General features: G+C 37.2%; 2 protein-coding genes across 2 annotated transcripts; both read left to right on the top strand.

The window, feature by feature from the left end:
* The first annotated feature begins 273 nt into the window (after window positions 1-273).
* Window positions 274-3,994, top strand: LOC101315378 (2-oxoisovalerate dehydrogenase subunit alpha, mitochondrial-like). The gene is made up of 9 exons (XM_004288052.1): window positions 274-747; window positions 1,239-1,376; window positions 1,482-1,664; window positions 1,840-1,997; window positions 2,102-2,201; window positions 2,497-2,608; window positions 2,724-2,863; window positions 2,958-3,143; window positions 3,740-3,994. The coding sequence occupies exons 1-9, from the start codon at window positions 514-516 to the stop codon at window positions 3,905-3,907; spliced, it is 1,419 nt and encodes a 472-aa protein (XP_004288100.1). The 5' UTR covers window positions 274-513; the 3' UTR covers window positions 3,908-3,994.
* Window positions 3,995-4,910: 916 nt separating this feature from the next.
* LOC101313640 (ABC transporter G family member 3-like) lies at window positions 4,911-12,871 on the top strand. Its single transcript, XM_004288047.1, has 12 exons — window positions 4,911-5,470; window positions 5,773-6,383; window positions 6,492-6,571; window positions 7,691-7,977; window positions 8,498-8,669; window positions 8,894-9,007; window positions 9,247-9,375; window positions 9,572-9,763; window positions 10,763-10,849; window positions 11,561-11,833; window positions 12,113-12,220; window positions 12,483-12,871. Exons 2-12 carry the CDS (start codon window positions 5,912-5,914, stop codon window positions 12,738-12,740), a joined length of 2,172 nt encoding a protein of 723 aa, XP_004288095.1. The 5' UTR covers window positions 4,911-5,470; window positions 5,773-5,911; the 3' UTR covers window positions 12,741-12,871.
* The last annotated feature ends 1,878 nt before the right edge of the window (window positions 12,872-14,749 follow it).

The following is a 14,749-nucleotide window of genomic DNA, read 5'->3' as shown; positions in this document are numbered from 1 at the left end:
CTCACCTTTTTTACATAAGTTTATGTTAGACTCTAGCTTGTTTCATGGCTTTCATATTTATCAAATCACATTCAAGAAAACAAAAGCTCTTTTCATAATAATATATATATAGATTACAGAGATAGTTTAGAATTTTGAGGTGGTGTCATCTCAACCGTACAGTGTTTTCTAATGGTCAGCATTAAAAAACTGGTATAACTAGGTACCATTTGAAAGGGGCAAAAAATCATATTCTAGTCTTACGAATAGAAAAAACAGTCCTAAAAAATTGAGAATTTTTTATTTTTGATTAAATTCTTTAGAATTCACCGACATCCAAACACGGAGTTTGAAGGTAGTTGGAAAGCCTGCTAACATGTTTGAAACAAGCTTTGATAACTGATTTGGCACTCTTATCTTCTCCGTTTTGATCTGTCACTCTCTGTTCTTCTCTTCCTCTTAATAAACAGGTGACACACACATTGCCACTTTTCACTTTCTTAAGTTTCTCATTGTTTGTCACAAGCTGTGTGCATGATGTCTCTCTGGGTCAGGAAATCAGGAGACTTTATGATCAACCATTTCAAATCCAAGATGGGTTCTTTGGGTTCCATCCGTTTCTGCTCTCGGAAATCTCCGGTTCCGGTTCCTTTTCCAGCTTCATTTGCTCAAAACGTGAGGCTCCCGGAGGCCCATTTCCATTTCTGCTCTCGTCGTTTTGAATCCGGCAAACCAGAAACGATCTCTGACGAGGTTGATACCAATCAGGTATCATCAAAATTTGAAACATCGTGATTCATTGTATGAATAAATTGTATGAATGATGAACGATTGGTTTTTTTATTTTTTTTAATTTATTTTTATTTTTATGAATGATGGTTCAGTGATGACTGTGATGATGTATTGATGTTAGTGTGTTTTTTTTCCTGGTGAATTTATCAATAGTATTACAAGATACCCTTTAAGTATTTTTGGCTTTTGATTCTGGGAAAACGGTGTTGCACCATATCTTATGGTGTGCTGATTGATTTAGGCGTTGTTCTTATGTCAGAAAGATGTAGTCCTATTGCTCATGTGGATATTGGATGACTGAGAAGATGAGCCATTTTGTATTTTGAATTTGCTTTCGATATGCGGATTAAATGTGTGCATGCGGGTGGTTTTCAACACTCGCTTTGAGTGCAAATGTGAATGCATTGGGGTGAGGAGAGTGTGTGTTGTGCAACTTTGCTCAAATAAAAGTTTCGCTGTTTTGGCAGGTTTTGGATTTACCAGAAGGGAAGGTCAAATTTATTTCTGAAATGAGGTTCATATCAGAGTCGACTAAGGAGCGGGTGCCATGTTATAGGGTCCTTGATGACAATGGGAAGCTAATTATGTCCAGCAACTATGCTGAGGTAGGGTAGACCTTCTCACTTTTTCATAGAGGTTCAGTTATCCTTTATTGAACAAAAATATATCCTATAGGAACCTTATGACCTGTGGACTACCAATTCGATTAGGTTAGCCAGGAAGTTGCTGTAAAAATGTACACAGACATGGTGATGCTTCAAACCATGGACACCATTTTCTATGAAGCACAGAGGCAAGGAAGAATTTCTTTTTATCTGACTACAGTTGGTGAAGAAGCCATCAATATTGCATCTGCTGCAGCACTCACCTTTGATGACATTGTCCTTCCTCAGGTTGAATTATTTATGCACATACAATCACTTTCTGTAATGTTCTTTGTGGCTGTATTTGCACCGCAACCTACTCATTAAGATCTCAATTCCCTTGGCCTTATAAGCTCTTTCAGTAGTTTTGCATGAGATGGGATGACAGTGATTTGAGACAAGTTTTCTTTAAACTTTTATGTAGTACCGGGAGCCAGGAGTTCTAATATGGCGTGGTTTCACTGTACAAGAATTCGCAAACCAGTGTTTCAGTAACAAAGCTGATTATGGGAAAGGCAGGCAGATGCCAATCCATTATGGCTCTAACAAGCACAATTACTTCACTGTATCATCAACCATAGCGTAAGATACACGTATTTTCTTTAGGAATTACGCAGAACAGGTTTAAGTCTTCGCTAAAATCATTAGAATTACACCACCAAATAATTTGCTTTGCACTTTTGCAGTACACAACTTCCACAGGCTGTTGGCGTTGCATATTCTCTGAAGATGGACAGAAAAGATGCATGTGTGGTCACATATATCGGTGATGGTGGCACAAGCGAGGTGAAACACAAAATTCTATTATATTTTAACCTCAAACTACCTGCACCTCCTTCTGTTTTAGATATTCCTTGGGCAAATGTAAATGAGTTGAACATAGTTATGAAGTCGGACCCTTCTCAAAGCATATATTCTAGCAATTGAATGTACTTATCCCATTGCTAGCATCTACTTACTCTATAGTCTAGTTAGAGATTTCTGATGATATGAAAAACAAAGGATCCATTCAATTAACACCTTTAGTTTAGAGATTGTTGGCTTTGGTTGCTTTATTCCTAATAAGTCTTAATAATATTAGGGTGATTTCCATGCTGCTCTAAATTTTGCGGCTGTTACGGAGGCTCCAGTTATTTTCATTTGTCGGAACAATGGATGGGCTATCAGTACACCTACTTCAGACCAGTTTAGGAGTACTTTTCCTCTCTGCTAGTTCCTGCTTGTAATTTTTACAACTTCAACAAGACACATCTCTTGATGACTAGAAGCAAGCAGTATTTCTCATTTTGGGAATGGTATCTATTGCAGGTGATGGTGTTGTTGTCAAAGGTCAAGCTTATGGAATCCGAAGTATCCGAGTAGATGGGAATGATGCACTTGCCATGTATAGTGCAGTTCACACTGCACGTGAAATGGCAATCAGTGAACAGAGACCAATCTTAATAGAGGTAAAGAAAAGGTCTCTTGTTTGCTGATTTTCCTGTCCATCTGTTTTGCATATTGATGAATCCCACTCTATATTCTGATCTTTTCCTTTGGCAGGCAATAACATATCGAGTTGGACACCATTCCACATCAGATGATTCGACCAAGTACCGCCCTGTTAATGAGATTGAAAGTTGGAAAGTGGAACGAGACCCAGTAAATCGATTTAGGAAATGGATTGAAAGAAACGGTTGGTGGAGTGGTGAGGCAGAGATAGAAGCTAGAAACAGTGCGAGAAAGCAGGTAATTCTTTCTATTCTATTTTAATGCAACTTGAGAACAACAAACTACAATGTCTTAGTTCGCCATGTTCTTTCCAGTGATGCCACAGTCGAGGCAGTTCCTTCATGTAGGAACCACCAGTTTTATGCTAAAAGTCAACAGAGTAATTTTCATTAGGGGTTTCTTTCATGGAAAGAGTAAACTCAAATTAAGAACTGGAGAGAAATAAAGACAGGGTCAATTATTCTGGATGTATCATTAATGAGCCCCAGTGTGCAGGTTGAATGATGTTGAAACAAAATACTGCTTTTAAATTAAATTGCTACAAGTTAAAGACACAGAAAACCTTTTAATGTATGTTTTAGCCTATCTGCAGAATCCATTCACAGTTTTATTGCTGTTTTCTCTATTGTATATGTTCACAGAAACCATGATATTGCTTGTATGAGTTTAGTTTGCCCTCTTTTGACTTTAGAACTATTAGATTTCTTTCATTTATAGAAAACAGACTTTGAATAGAACAAATTTTGATCGTTTACAGGCGTATGATAATGATCTAAAGTTAGAATTACCTGCAAGAATATGAAACTTTCTCACTCATCTTACCTTTGTCGCAGTTATTACATGCAATCCAAGAAGCTGAGAAAGTTGAGAAGCCACCAGTAGCTGACATGTTCACAGATGTATACGACTGCCCTCCTTCCAATCTTGTCGAGCAGGAGAAACGGCTAAGAGAGACAATTAAGAGACACTCCCAGGATTACCCATCTGATGTTCCTGTGTAAACTTATTCCACCGTACATTGGTGTAATATAGCTCTTCAATAAAAAATAAAAAAGTTTACCTCTTAGACATTGATATAATCTAACAGGTTTTAGACTTATTTCATTATTAAATCCATTTTGACCCGTCCTACTATCTGTCTATATCAGTTTTGTGACGCGTTCTAGTGTTTCACTGCCACTGTCTCTTCGAAGATCTCCTGAATCCTCCTCAGCTGTTAGAGAGAATGATTTGGAAGAAAATTCCCTTTATAATACAAAACTAACAAGAGCCTGTGAACCATAATCGGCCACTGTGACAGGACTTTTATCTAATTTTGAATGAACATCGACGGAGACAACTGTTTTTGCAGCATCGAGCTCCTTCTCATACGACTTTAAAGCTTGAATTGGTGAAAAGAGCCTTTAGATATCAGCAATCAGTCAGTCAAGAGACAGAGAGAGTAAACATGAAGAGGAGAAAGCTAGAAATAATAATCGTACGATGTTACTAAATAACAATTACGGACTCGGTATTTATAGACTAGAGAGAGCAACAATCATCCTCATTGGAGAATGATTAGTTTATTTAATCAAACTACTAATGCCAATCTTTCATTAGACTTTTACGATCCTTGATCATAGATAATTCTAAGAAATCTCATACAGTGAGATTGAGTGCTAACAAAAATATATGTACTAATTAAAGGAAATGGATTGTAGTTTCTCATTTTCTGGTTATACTAGCCTTTTGACCCGCAATGTCAATTTGCTCTTCTTCTTTTTTTTTTCTGTTTTTTATTTTCAATTTACTGGTACAAATGACAGAGTTATAGTTAACTCTAGCTAGGTGGTGCCGGAAAGGACATTTTGATCAGGGGAGTAGCTCAGGCTTTACATACTTGCTATGAGTGTCTTCCAGAAAATAAGAAAACACGTAGAAGACAAAAGACAAACAAAAAAAGAAAAAAAGAAAAAGATAAAAAAAAAGAAAGATAAAGTGAGAGATGCAAAGTATACATAAACCGGAAAAAGCGGGTCATATGATACACTGATTAAATACTTGTTTCGCTTTCTTTGTCCGAGTGTCACTGTTACACTACTTGAAGCTGTTCCTGAGCTCTCACTCAGATCCAAGTTTGTCTTCTCTTTATGCTCTACTGCTTTATTACTATCAACTCTTGGAAGTAAGTTGGATTTGGGTTTCGGTTTCTGGTTGTGTTTGGAATCCCAGAAAATTGGTGTTGGTGTTATTGGTGCTGTTTGATTTTAAGTTTACCAAAGGGTCTGAGTTGAGTGAATAAGAATACTAGGATTCTGGGTTGGTATTGTTTCGATTTTATTGTTGGTTGTTGGGTTCGTAATCGACTGGTGAGTTGTTTTGGCATTGTGTGTATTGTTGGGTTCAGTGAGAGATGTAGTTAGAATGGTCTTGTGCATAGGTCAGCACTGTTGAGGTAAGATTGGATCGGAACAGATAGTTGGATTGGGTGAGTTTGGGAAAAGAGGAAGTGTTTTGAGAGATAGTGGTGGAGGAGGAGGCAGCCGTGGAGGAAAGGAAAAACACAGAGAGGAAGAAAGACACAGGTATGATCTGATAATTCAGCAAATGCTGTGTTTGCATACATATGTATAGCTATAGTAGTTGATGTTACAAGAGAGAATAAATGGTAATGAATTCTATAATTGTAAAGAATCAAAACTATACAGTAGGCACATAATCTGCATTGATTTGATCTGTGTAATCTCTCTAATAAATTGCCCTATAAAGAAAGTTTGAAGAAAAAGTTTTCAAACCTGCTGTTGAAGTGGATTCAAATGTGGCTTTTCCAAATCAAGTTCAGCATTGCATTTGATCAGGTCTTTATATAGTGATTCTTTTCCTACAGCTTGACAGGCAAATATTTGGCAGAGGTTGTTGATACCAGAGTTTGGAAATTGTGTCGACATTGTGTTGGTCTAATTATTCAAGGTCAAGTTATTGTAGAAAGTAGAATGAATTGAAGTCTTGTTATCTGGGGGAAGATAATGGAAGAAATACAGTCACAGTCGGATAATTATAGGTCTTCATCATCTTCAGCGAGCAGTCCAGCAAGTAGGGTTCCCTCAAGTAATTTTTTCTACTTACGCAAACCTGGTTCACTCAGACAACCTATCTCGTTTGAAGATTCACCTGAATGGGAGGATACAGATGTTGATGTTAGGGTGGAAGATGGAGGTGACTCTATCAACATTGCAACCACTCCGGTCTCCCCATCGCTTTCGAAGCTCAATAGTGGATCGTTGCCATCCCCACCATTACCGGAGGGTGCAACTCTAGTAAGAAAGACTGCAGGGGCTTCGATTGTGTGGAAGGACTTGACTGTTACAATAAAAGGGAAAAGGAAATACTCTGAGAGGGTTGTCAAGAGTTCAAATGGTTATGCATTGCCAGGAACTATAACAGTTATTATGGGTCCCGCTAAATCGGGCAAGTCCACACTACTAAGAGCACTTGCAGGTATTCAAACATGCACTGTTACTACAGAATTAAGGATTTAAAGTTCTGTCTTTTCTTATCTTTGGATGCATAAGTTCTAAGTATTAATTCTTGTTTTCCTTGCTCTAGGAAGACTGCCTCACTCAGCCAATATGTATGGTGAAGTGTTCGTAAACGGTGCGAAATCGTTGATGCCATATGGTTCATATGTAAGTTACACATTATCATTGCATTTCTGTTCTGTGTTTTATACAGTTGCCAACTGATGCATTCTTCTATATCTTTCCCTACTATTACTCAACTAATCTTGGGATATATATAAAATTCATATCTGTTTTCAATGTAGAATGTTTGTGTTGCAATGTTCGTTATTTTTGAAGGAAGGCCAATGTTTGATACATTATTTGTGTGTTTCCTCATTCTTCCACTTATTGCTTTTTGTGATTTCTATCACCCACTCAAATTTGCTTATTTGTGAGGTTAGCTGTTTAAGTCATCAATCGATTATGTTATCATATTCCCTCTAAAAAGTTCTGTGAGATAATATATCAATTGTTCGACATTAGTCACTGTGACATGGGCTTTTCTTTAAAAATTTCTGAAATTTGAATAACGAATCAATATTAGTCCATATTCTAATTTATATTTAGCGGTTATTAAAATCTTTATGATCTGTTACCATGTTCAAATACCTACCCTTTTATGTGTAACTCATCTTTAGAGATTAGTAATCTGAAGTCTGTATATAAGTAATATTAAAGCAAGGCATAAGTGCATAACAACTGAACATTTGGGTCAGTTTAGTTATGACTCATAACTTACGAGTTAGCACAAAGTCAGGTCTTGAACCCAGACTGTGTTAGTATACATTTAGAACCAAGCTTGTTGTCATGTACCATGGAGCCTCAATGACATCATGACTTTCTGCCCTTCTTAACTGGAGCGTAGAGTTTGACCCCCTTGACCCATATGTATCCCTGAAAGTTTTTCCCAATCTTCACTCAGTTTTATTTGTCTCCTTTCGGTGGAGCTCTTTATAAACTATTCTCATTATATAAAGTACCGAGTTCCAAAACTTTAAAGGTGGGGTGTAACCTATATGCCTATATGTGTTTTCTGTATTTATTTCTCTGCCTCTCCCCTGCTGGATTTTTGGGAGGGTGTAAGAATGACATTTGTTGTTGGCTTGGAAACTTAAGATTTTTGGGACCGTTGTTTAAGAAATGTATATTCAAGGCTGTAATGCAGTAAAACGATAATTGTTTTGGTTGGTTTCGACTCTGTCTTTTGTCTCTTGCTTGATGTTCATTCGTTAATCCAAATTGCAGGGTTTTGTTAAGAGGGAAATCAATCTGATTGGGTCTCTCACTGTTCGGGAGTTTCTGTATTATTCGGCGCTGCTTCAGCTTCCCGGTTTCTTTTGTCAGAAAAAGAGTGTAGTTGAGGATGCCATCCATGCCATGTCACTGGGTGATTGTGCAGATAGATTGATAGGTGGTCATTGTTATATGAAAGGCCTTCCCAATGGAGAGAGAAGGCGTATTGGCATTGCTCGAGAGCTTGTGATGAGGCCTCATGTTTTATTCATAGATGAACCTCTTTATCACCTTGATAGGTAAATGTTATTCTGCTTGATGTACCTTTTCTTTGATTCTTACTGGATCCCACGGTGCACAACTCTATGTAGTCACTTAGTTTGTTCTCTTGGCCCTGAATTTTGAGTATGTTTTGTGTATAATCCAAGCAACCAACTTACTCTATGGAGTTCCCTAAAAAAAAATTAAAAAAAAACTCTATGGAGGCATTTGACCCGGTTGCACACTTGCACTGTTATTCAAGAAATTGCAAGTGGTCAAGTGGTCTAAATTCTGAAATATAAAAGTTGGGCCTGGTAGGCATCTACTTGATGCAACTGTATCCGAATAATCATTTGACTAATATATCCAACAATCATTAAATTATTGAAGTATTCATGTTTTAAGAGATCCTGCAGATTTCATTGAATTGATTATTTAGGTCTCATTTACCCATAGATACTTACTAAAGCTACTGCTTGCTTGTCAACAATTATGTTTCTATGGGAAATGATTTGTTTCCTCGCGGTACAATGACTGAAGTATTCTTTTACATTTCAGCGTCTCTGCACTGCTGATGATGGTTACGTTGAAGAAGCTTGCAAGTACAGGTTGCACTCTTATATTTACCATTTACCAAAGCAGCACAGAAGTGTTTGGCCTATTTGACAGGATTTGTCTGCTTTCTAATGGAAATACCCTTTTCTTTGGAGAGACATTGTCTTGCTTGCAGGTACGTAATTTTGTGTTAAAATTTCTAACTGGACCATGGAACTTGAACTATGCAAGTCATAAGAGCTTTTGACAACCTTATTTAATTGTTACTACTGTCGCGCCCCATTTTTGGAACATGAATATGTTTTAAAATTGTGGGAGATCATTTTCTTCGCTTATAAATTAGAAATGTAATTTAGCTTTGTAGAGAAGTACTAACTTAACTGTCTTATGATGATGAAGCACTTCTCAAATGCTGGATTTCCTTGTCCGATAATGCAAAGTCCTTCCGATCACTTTCTGCGTGCAATAAATACAGATTTTGATAGGATTATTGCAATGTGCAAGAACTGGCAGGTAAAATGCTTGCAGGTCACAGTTTTATTGATTTTCATTGCTTCAATTGCCTTGTGAACTTTTGCTAAAATATTATGCTACACTAATTGACTCAAAAAAATTTGATCCTCTATTTTGGATTGGACTTCGTTATGCAATCACTATGATATTTGTGGGACTTTAAATCACGTCTTAAACTTTTGGTAGACATCTACCATTATTCTTTTGTGACATGTGCCTTGACTGTAACTTGATGACAGGATGACAATGGGGACTTCTCGTCTGTAAACATGGACACGGCTGTGGCAATACGCACCCTCGAAGCAACTTATAGATCATCAGCCGATGCTGCTGCAGTTGAAAATATGATACTAAGACTCACAGAGAAGGTACAAGTTTGACATGTTATTATCCGATACAGAATTGATTCTGGGTGCCTGCATATATATGCAGCATCAGTTCTGTCTACCATAGCTACTAGTGTCTTATTAATCATCTTCAGTCCCTAATTTGGGATTCATAAAGATGCATATATTGATAGGCTTATGGTGTTCGTTAACTTCCAATATGCATATGCTTCAACAGGAGGGTCCATTACTTAAAAGCAAAGGAAAGGCCGGCAGTGCTACACGGATAGCCGTCTTAACTTGGAGATCGTTATTAATAATGTCAAGGGAATGGAAATACTACTGGCTTCGACTTATTCTTTATATCATTTTTACGCTCTGTGTTGGTACAACATTTTCTGGCTTAGGGCATTCGTTATCTTCAGTTGTGGTGAGTATCTTAATATCACTTGCAATTTTAGCCGGACTTTTTCATCTTTAATTTTTCGTAAAATGAAAATTTATTGCAACTGAATCACTACTAGTAAACACATATACGAAGGTCATGTGTAACATCAGCTTTGCCTCATTTTTCCTGAACAAGAAGTACTCCTTTATACTTATATTTTCATATTAGTCATATTGAAAAATTTACTGCTTATAATCACCATATGTAACATGTCCAGTCCGGTGCCTCATCTTAATATCAATCGGTTCCAATTTTAGTAATTGCTTTTGTAATAAATACTGGAATTTAGCACTAATAAACATACTGAAATTATGGCCTGGTAACTGGTAAGATATGTTACTGGTGGCCTTGATTATCCCTCTGTACTAAAAAATTATGGAAGGAGACTCCAAACAGATCCTAAGCCCAAAAATCAAGTGCCTTGTCAGTAGTCACCTTGTGACTTTGAGGCTGCCTATAGAAATCAGATACCATAAGAAAATTTCAAAGTGATTTGATTGACCTAGAGAAATTATATACTGTAAGATAGTTTCAAAGTGTCATGTGATCTGCTTGGTCTAAGCCTCCAATTGATTGAACTGCATGAAACTTGTACATTTGTCTATGTATAGCAAAATCTGTTAATAATATCCCTTAATATTGTTTAATTGATGATGAGCTTTTCATATCAAACATATATAATTACCTGGTCCTTCACATTCTTATTTTCTTTTGCTGCAGCAGTGATTAGTTTTCTTTTTCTTCTCCTTCATTTGCAAACAAGAATTGGAGTGTAATTTGATTTGTTCTGTTTACTGCACTACCATGCATTTCATGCTACAGAAATCTGTTTGCTAAACTTTTACATCAAACACAAATAAGTGTTTGCTTAAGTTTTGTTTTTTGCAATGTTGCTCACTGTTTTCATATCAAATAGCATCCACTATACTGCTAGCTTCTGTGGCATCTGACTCTTTTTTGTTTTTTACCTTTCCCATGCAGACAAGGGTTGCAGCCATATTTGTGTTTGTTTCATTTACTGCCCTACTAAGCATAGCTGGAGTACCTGCAATTATGAAAGAAGTCAAGGTAACACGGATTTCTGTTCTTTCTCTAATGTTGTGGTAAAGAAGGGTGAAATTCAGCCAAGTTATGGTTGAATATGGAAAGCAAAAGCAAAATGCCTCTACATTATTATTACAAATTTCTGGTGGTCTTATGGTTTGTTATGGAAAAGACCAAGATGTTATGGGCGTTTGTGGTGGAATGTAGTCATCTGTGAACTTTGATTAGCCTGCAATAGCATTGATCTATGTGTTTCAACTTTTGCAATTTCAAAGGTATTTCATCAATTATGATGATAGGTATATATCAATTGCTAGAGTATGTGATTGGTGTTCACAGGAAAATAATATCGTAAGCTTATGAACTTTCTTTATCTGTGGTGAATTGTTCCAGGCTTGCATATACCCTTATCTCTTCATGATGATCACAGAAGTATATGTAAACTGGGGCTTGGATGTGGGTTAATTTAGTACATCAATTGTAGATATAGACATGGCAGGTTGTGGGTTCATTCAATATATCAGTTTCTTCAACAGTAGATATGGGCATGACTGTATGTGGGTCTTGTTATATAAGGAGATCTATATGACCTGCGAAACAGTCTAGCAAAAAAAAATTGATATTAGTATGAAGCCTTCTCATCTTTCTAAAAGTTAGACTATAATTAGTAATGTAATTTATTGGATTAAGTTCATTTGTATGGTTGTTCTGATCAAACTGTTATCCTGTGTGCAGATTTATGCGAGTGAAGAGTCAAACCAGCACTTGGGGGCACTAGTCTTTTTAGTTGGGCAGCTTCTCTCTAGTATCCCATTCCTGTTTCTCATCTCTATTTCATCAAGTCTCGTCTTCTACTTCCTTGTAGGATTGCGAGATGAGTTCAGCTTGTTGATGTACTTCGTGCTAAATTTCTTCATGTGCCTCTTAGTAAATGAAGGACTAATGCTAGTTGTTGTTTCTTTATGGCAAGACGTTTATTGGAGCACCCTGACTCTAGTTTCTGTACAAGTATGTTCCTCTATCTCAATTAAGATCTAACCTAAAATTTCCACTTTCAACATTGTTCAGTACTGAGCTATCTTGTGTTGACAAGAATTTTATTAGTGGATGACCACCTCCCCTACCCAAAAGAAGATAGTAATTCATATCACCACAAGTTATTTATAGCAAGTGATGAGAGAAAAAGATGTTTGCTTTGGTGAATTATTACTAATATGGTCTAATTTTATATTTATTGTTAGTTTCCTGCGCTAATGTAATCTTAAACTGAAACTGTGCACATTTCAGGTGATAATGATGCTATCTGCAGGCTATTTCAGAATTCGAAATGCTTTGCCCAAACCAGTGTGGACATATCCATTATCCTATATTGCTTTCCACACCTACTCTATACAGGCAAGAGCTTTCATCTATCCATAAAAATGCTGAAAAGGAAAAAAAAAAAAAAAAAACCTGTTTTAAGCTTACCATGTTTAATGAATTTCTTCAATTTGGCTAGAAAAAGAGAGGAAGAACAAAACAAAAAAAGCAAACAGAAGAGTATTTTTATGTTTTCTTCACATTTGTAGTTCAAGTACTTTGTATTCAGGAATTACTTGGCTAATTTTAATAGAGATCTCTTACTGAATAATAATCAGTTACCATGTGCATATAATAGGGGCTGTTGGAGAATGAGTACCTTGGTACTTCCTTTGCAGTTGGGCAAGTACGGACAATCTCTGGGTATCAAGCACTTCGAAGTGCATACGACACCTCTATGGACAGTAATTCCAAGTGGGAAAATTTACTGGTATTGTTTCTAATGGCAGTCGGGTATCGTATTCTGGTCTTTGTTTTACTGTACTTTCGTGTTGGGAAAAAAGAGTTCCTGTATAAGATTTTCAAGTGTCATCGGGATACAAACAATGCTAGATGAATGAAGTTGACATGCGCTTCATTTGGTTGTTCCCATTTTGTAAAATTGTCTTTGCATGTTTGCTCTGGAAAAAACCTTTCATGAAGTATTAATGATAAGGTAAACAATTTAGGAGAAGATTCTGCTGCTATATTTCATTGATGTCACCTTCTTGGAGTCCTTAAAGTTGTTTTTAGAGTATCATTCTTGTAGTTGGAAAGTGCCTTTAGATCCTTGATGGAAGTGTCCATATTTTGCTCAGATGATCCATTAGGCATCTTCCAATGTCTTCCTAAACAACTGAATACTAATACCCCGGTCCAGGTCCGCTCTTTGAAGCCGTAGGGTAGGGGATCCGTGTCCTCAAACAAAGTTCACTTTTCTAAGTTCAAGTCGATCAGCTATCTCTATAAGGTCACGTTCGGAGACATGTACATAGCTACCAAAAATAAGACAAACAATACTGAGCCTTGGGATTTGGTGTTGAGCCACTGACTGCAGTCCGACTCGAACCAAAGACTAGTGGCAACGATGCACTTGTTGAACCTGTTGGGGAAAAAGAGGACAAATGGCACAGAAGGGGATCTTAGCATGGAGGAGTGCGATGGTCTCGGATTATTCGATCTCCTCCACTGTACATGTTGCATAAAACTTATAATGTGCTCCTCTAGAATCCTTGAACGCATTGAAAATGATTTGGTGGCACACAATTGGGATATGACTGATATCAGCGTCCTGAAGATAGGACATCATGTCCCTACTGGGATCAATTGATTTCACTCCAGGTTTGTAATCTATGTCGTCCTCTCGCACATATGTCTACTTCAACCATGAACATCAGCTTCAAGAATGAAGCTTCATCAATACTACGTAACTTACCATGACATGCAAAATGACCATTATTTCGAAGAAGATCATCGTGGTAATATAGTGAATACACGGACTAATACACCAAAGCAAGCTCTTTCCAACTCAAAACATATTGCAGATCATACTTCTTGGCAACCTTACCCGGCGGCCACACGAAAGAATGTGTCGGTGATCATGCAAGTAACCATTGCGGTGCTCGGCCAGGACTTGACAAGTTTTCCGACCAACTCATCAACGTGGGAGGAAAACACATGCAACAAAGTGGCCATGAACTGGTTGTGGTTGATGGAGCGGTCAAATGTTCCCCTCCAGAGGTTCATGGTTTCAACACCGAAGGATGCCATATCCTATCACGCTCATGTTGTTAGGAATTCGGGTCACCCTCCGAATCCCCTAGCCCAAGACCGAAACTGAATGAAGCCAGTAACCAGAATCAATGAAAGCAAACACAAGAACTTTAACGAGGTTCAGTCAAAACAGTTGACCTACGTCCGATGGTGGATCCACTAACGAGAAGAAGGTTACAACTAAAGGAAAATTTTGGTCCTTCCACCCTCAAATAGCCTCTCTCCTCACAACCTAAACTCTTAGCAGAGAACTCTTAAATCACCCTAACTCTCAAAGCTTGTAACTCTCAAATACTCTAAACTCTCGATTGATCCACACCTCTCACAACTAAAACTATGTCTTTAAGGTCCTATTTGGACTCTCAAATAGTCCAACTTACAATAGGATTTAGAATCATAGCCGGAATTCTCTATTAGGAATCTGTGGAAGCAAAGTATTTACTGATAGGCTTGCAATGATAATTGGTTACCAAGCTTGCCTAGTATGTGGTAGGCCTCATGGAAATGTAGTAGCCCTTACTGAAGTGTCTCATATTTCTTCTCTTCGTACTGATAGTGGTGCTTGGAATTATGATCTTCTTGTTCGATTGTTTTATTGAATTTTTCAGAAGTGGAGGCTATTTTAAGTGTGCCTCTATGTTTGAGAAGGGGTTGTTGATAGATTGGTTTGATAATTGGAAAGGGATTGAAAATATTCAGTTAAAACAGGTTATAGATTCTCTCTAATTCTACATTTCTACTTCTTGTGTCCCCTTTGAGCTATATATCTGTAAGCATTGCTTTTTGGAAGAAATTGTGGAAAGTCCATATTCC

The sequence above is a fragment of the Fragaria vesca genome, linkage group LG1 (genome assembly GCF_000184155.1).
Source record: "Fragaria vesca subsp. vesca linkage group LG1, FraVesHawaii_1.0, whole genome shotgun sequence".
Lineage (NCBI taxonomy): Eukaryota > Viridiplantae > Streptophyta > Magnoliopsida > Rosales > Rosaceae > Fragaria > Fragaria vesca.
Note: the sequence above shows the minus strand (reverse complement) of the source record. Positions and strands in the feature narration are given on the sequence as shown.

Excerpts from the sequence above, each read along its gene's own strand:
- LOC101315378 (XM_004288052.1), top strand. The coding sequence starts at position 514 with ATGATGTCTCTCTGGGTCAGGAAATCAGGAGACTTTATGATCAACCAT. Across the intron at positions 748-1,238 it reads ACGAGGTTGATACCAATCAG|GTTTTGGATTTACCAGAAGG; the intron begins GTATCATCAAAA and ends CTGTTTTGGCAG. Across the intron at positions 1,998-2,101 it reads ACTGTATCATCAACCATAGC|TACACAACTTCCACAGGCTG; the intron begins GTAAGATACACG and ends GCACTTTTGCAG.
- LOC101313640 (XM_004288047.1), top strand. The coding sequence starts at position 5,912 with ATGGAAGAAATACAGTCACAGTCGGATAATTATAGGTCTTCATCATCT. Across the intron at positions 8,670-8,893 it reads AGACATTGTCTTGCTTGCAG|CACTTCTCAAATGCTGGATT; the intron begins GTACGTAATTTT and ends ATGATGATGAAG. Across the intron at positions 9,008-9,246 it reads CAATGTGCAAGAACTGGCAG|GATGACAATGGGGACTTCTC; the intron begins GTAAAATGCTTG and ends ACTTGATGACAG.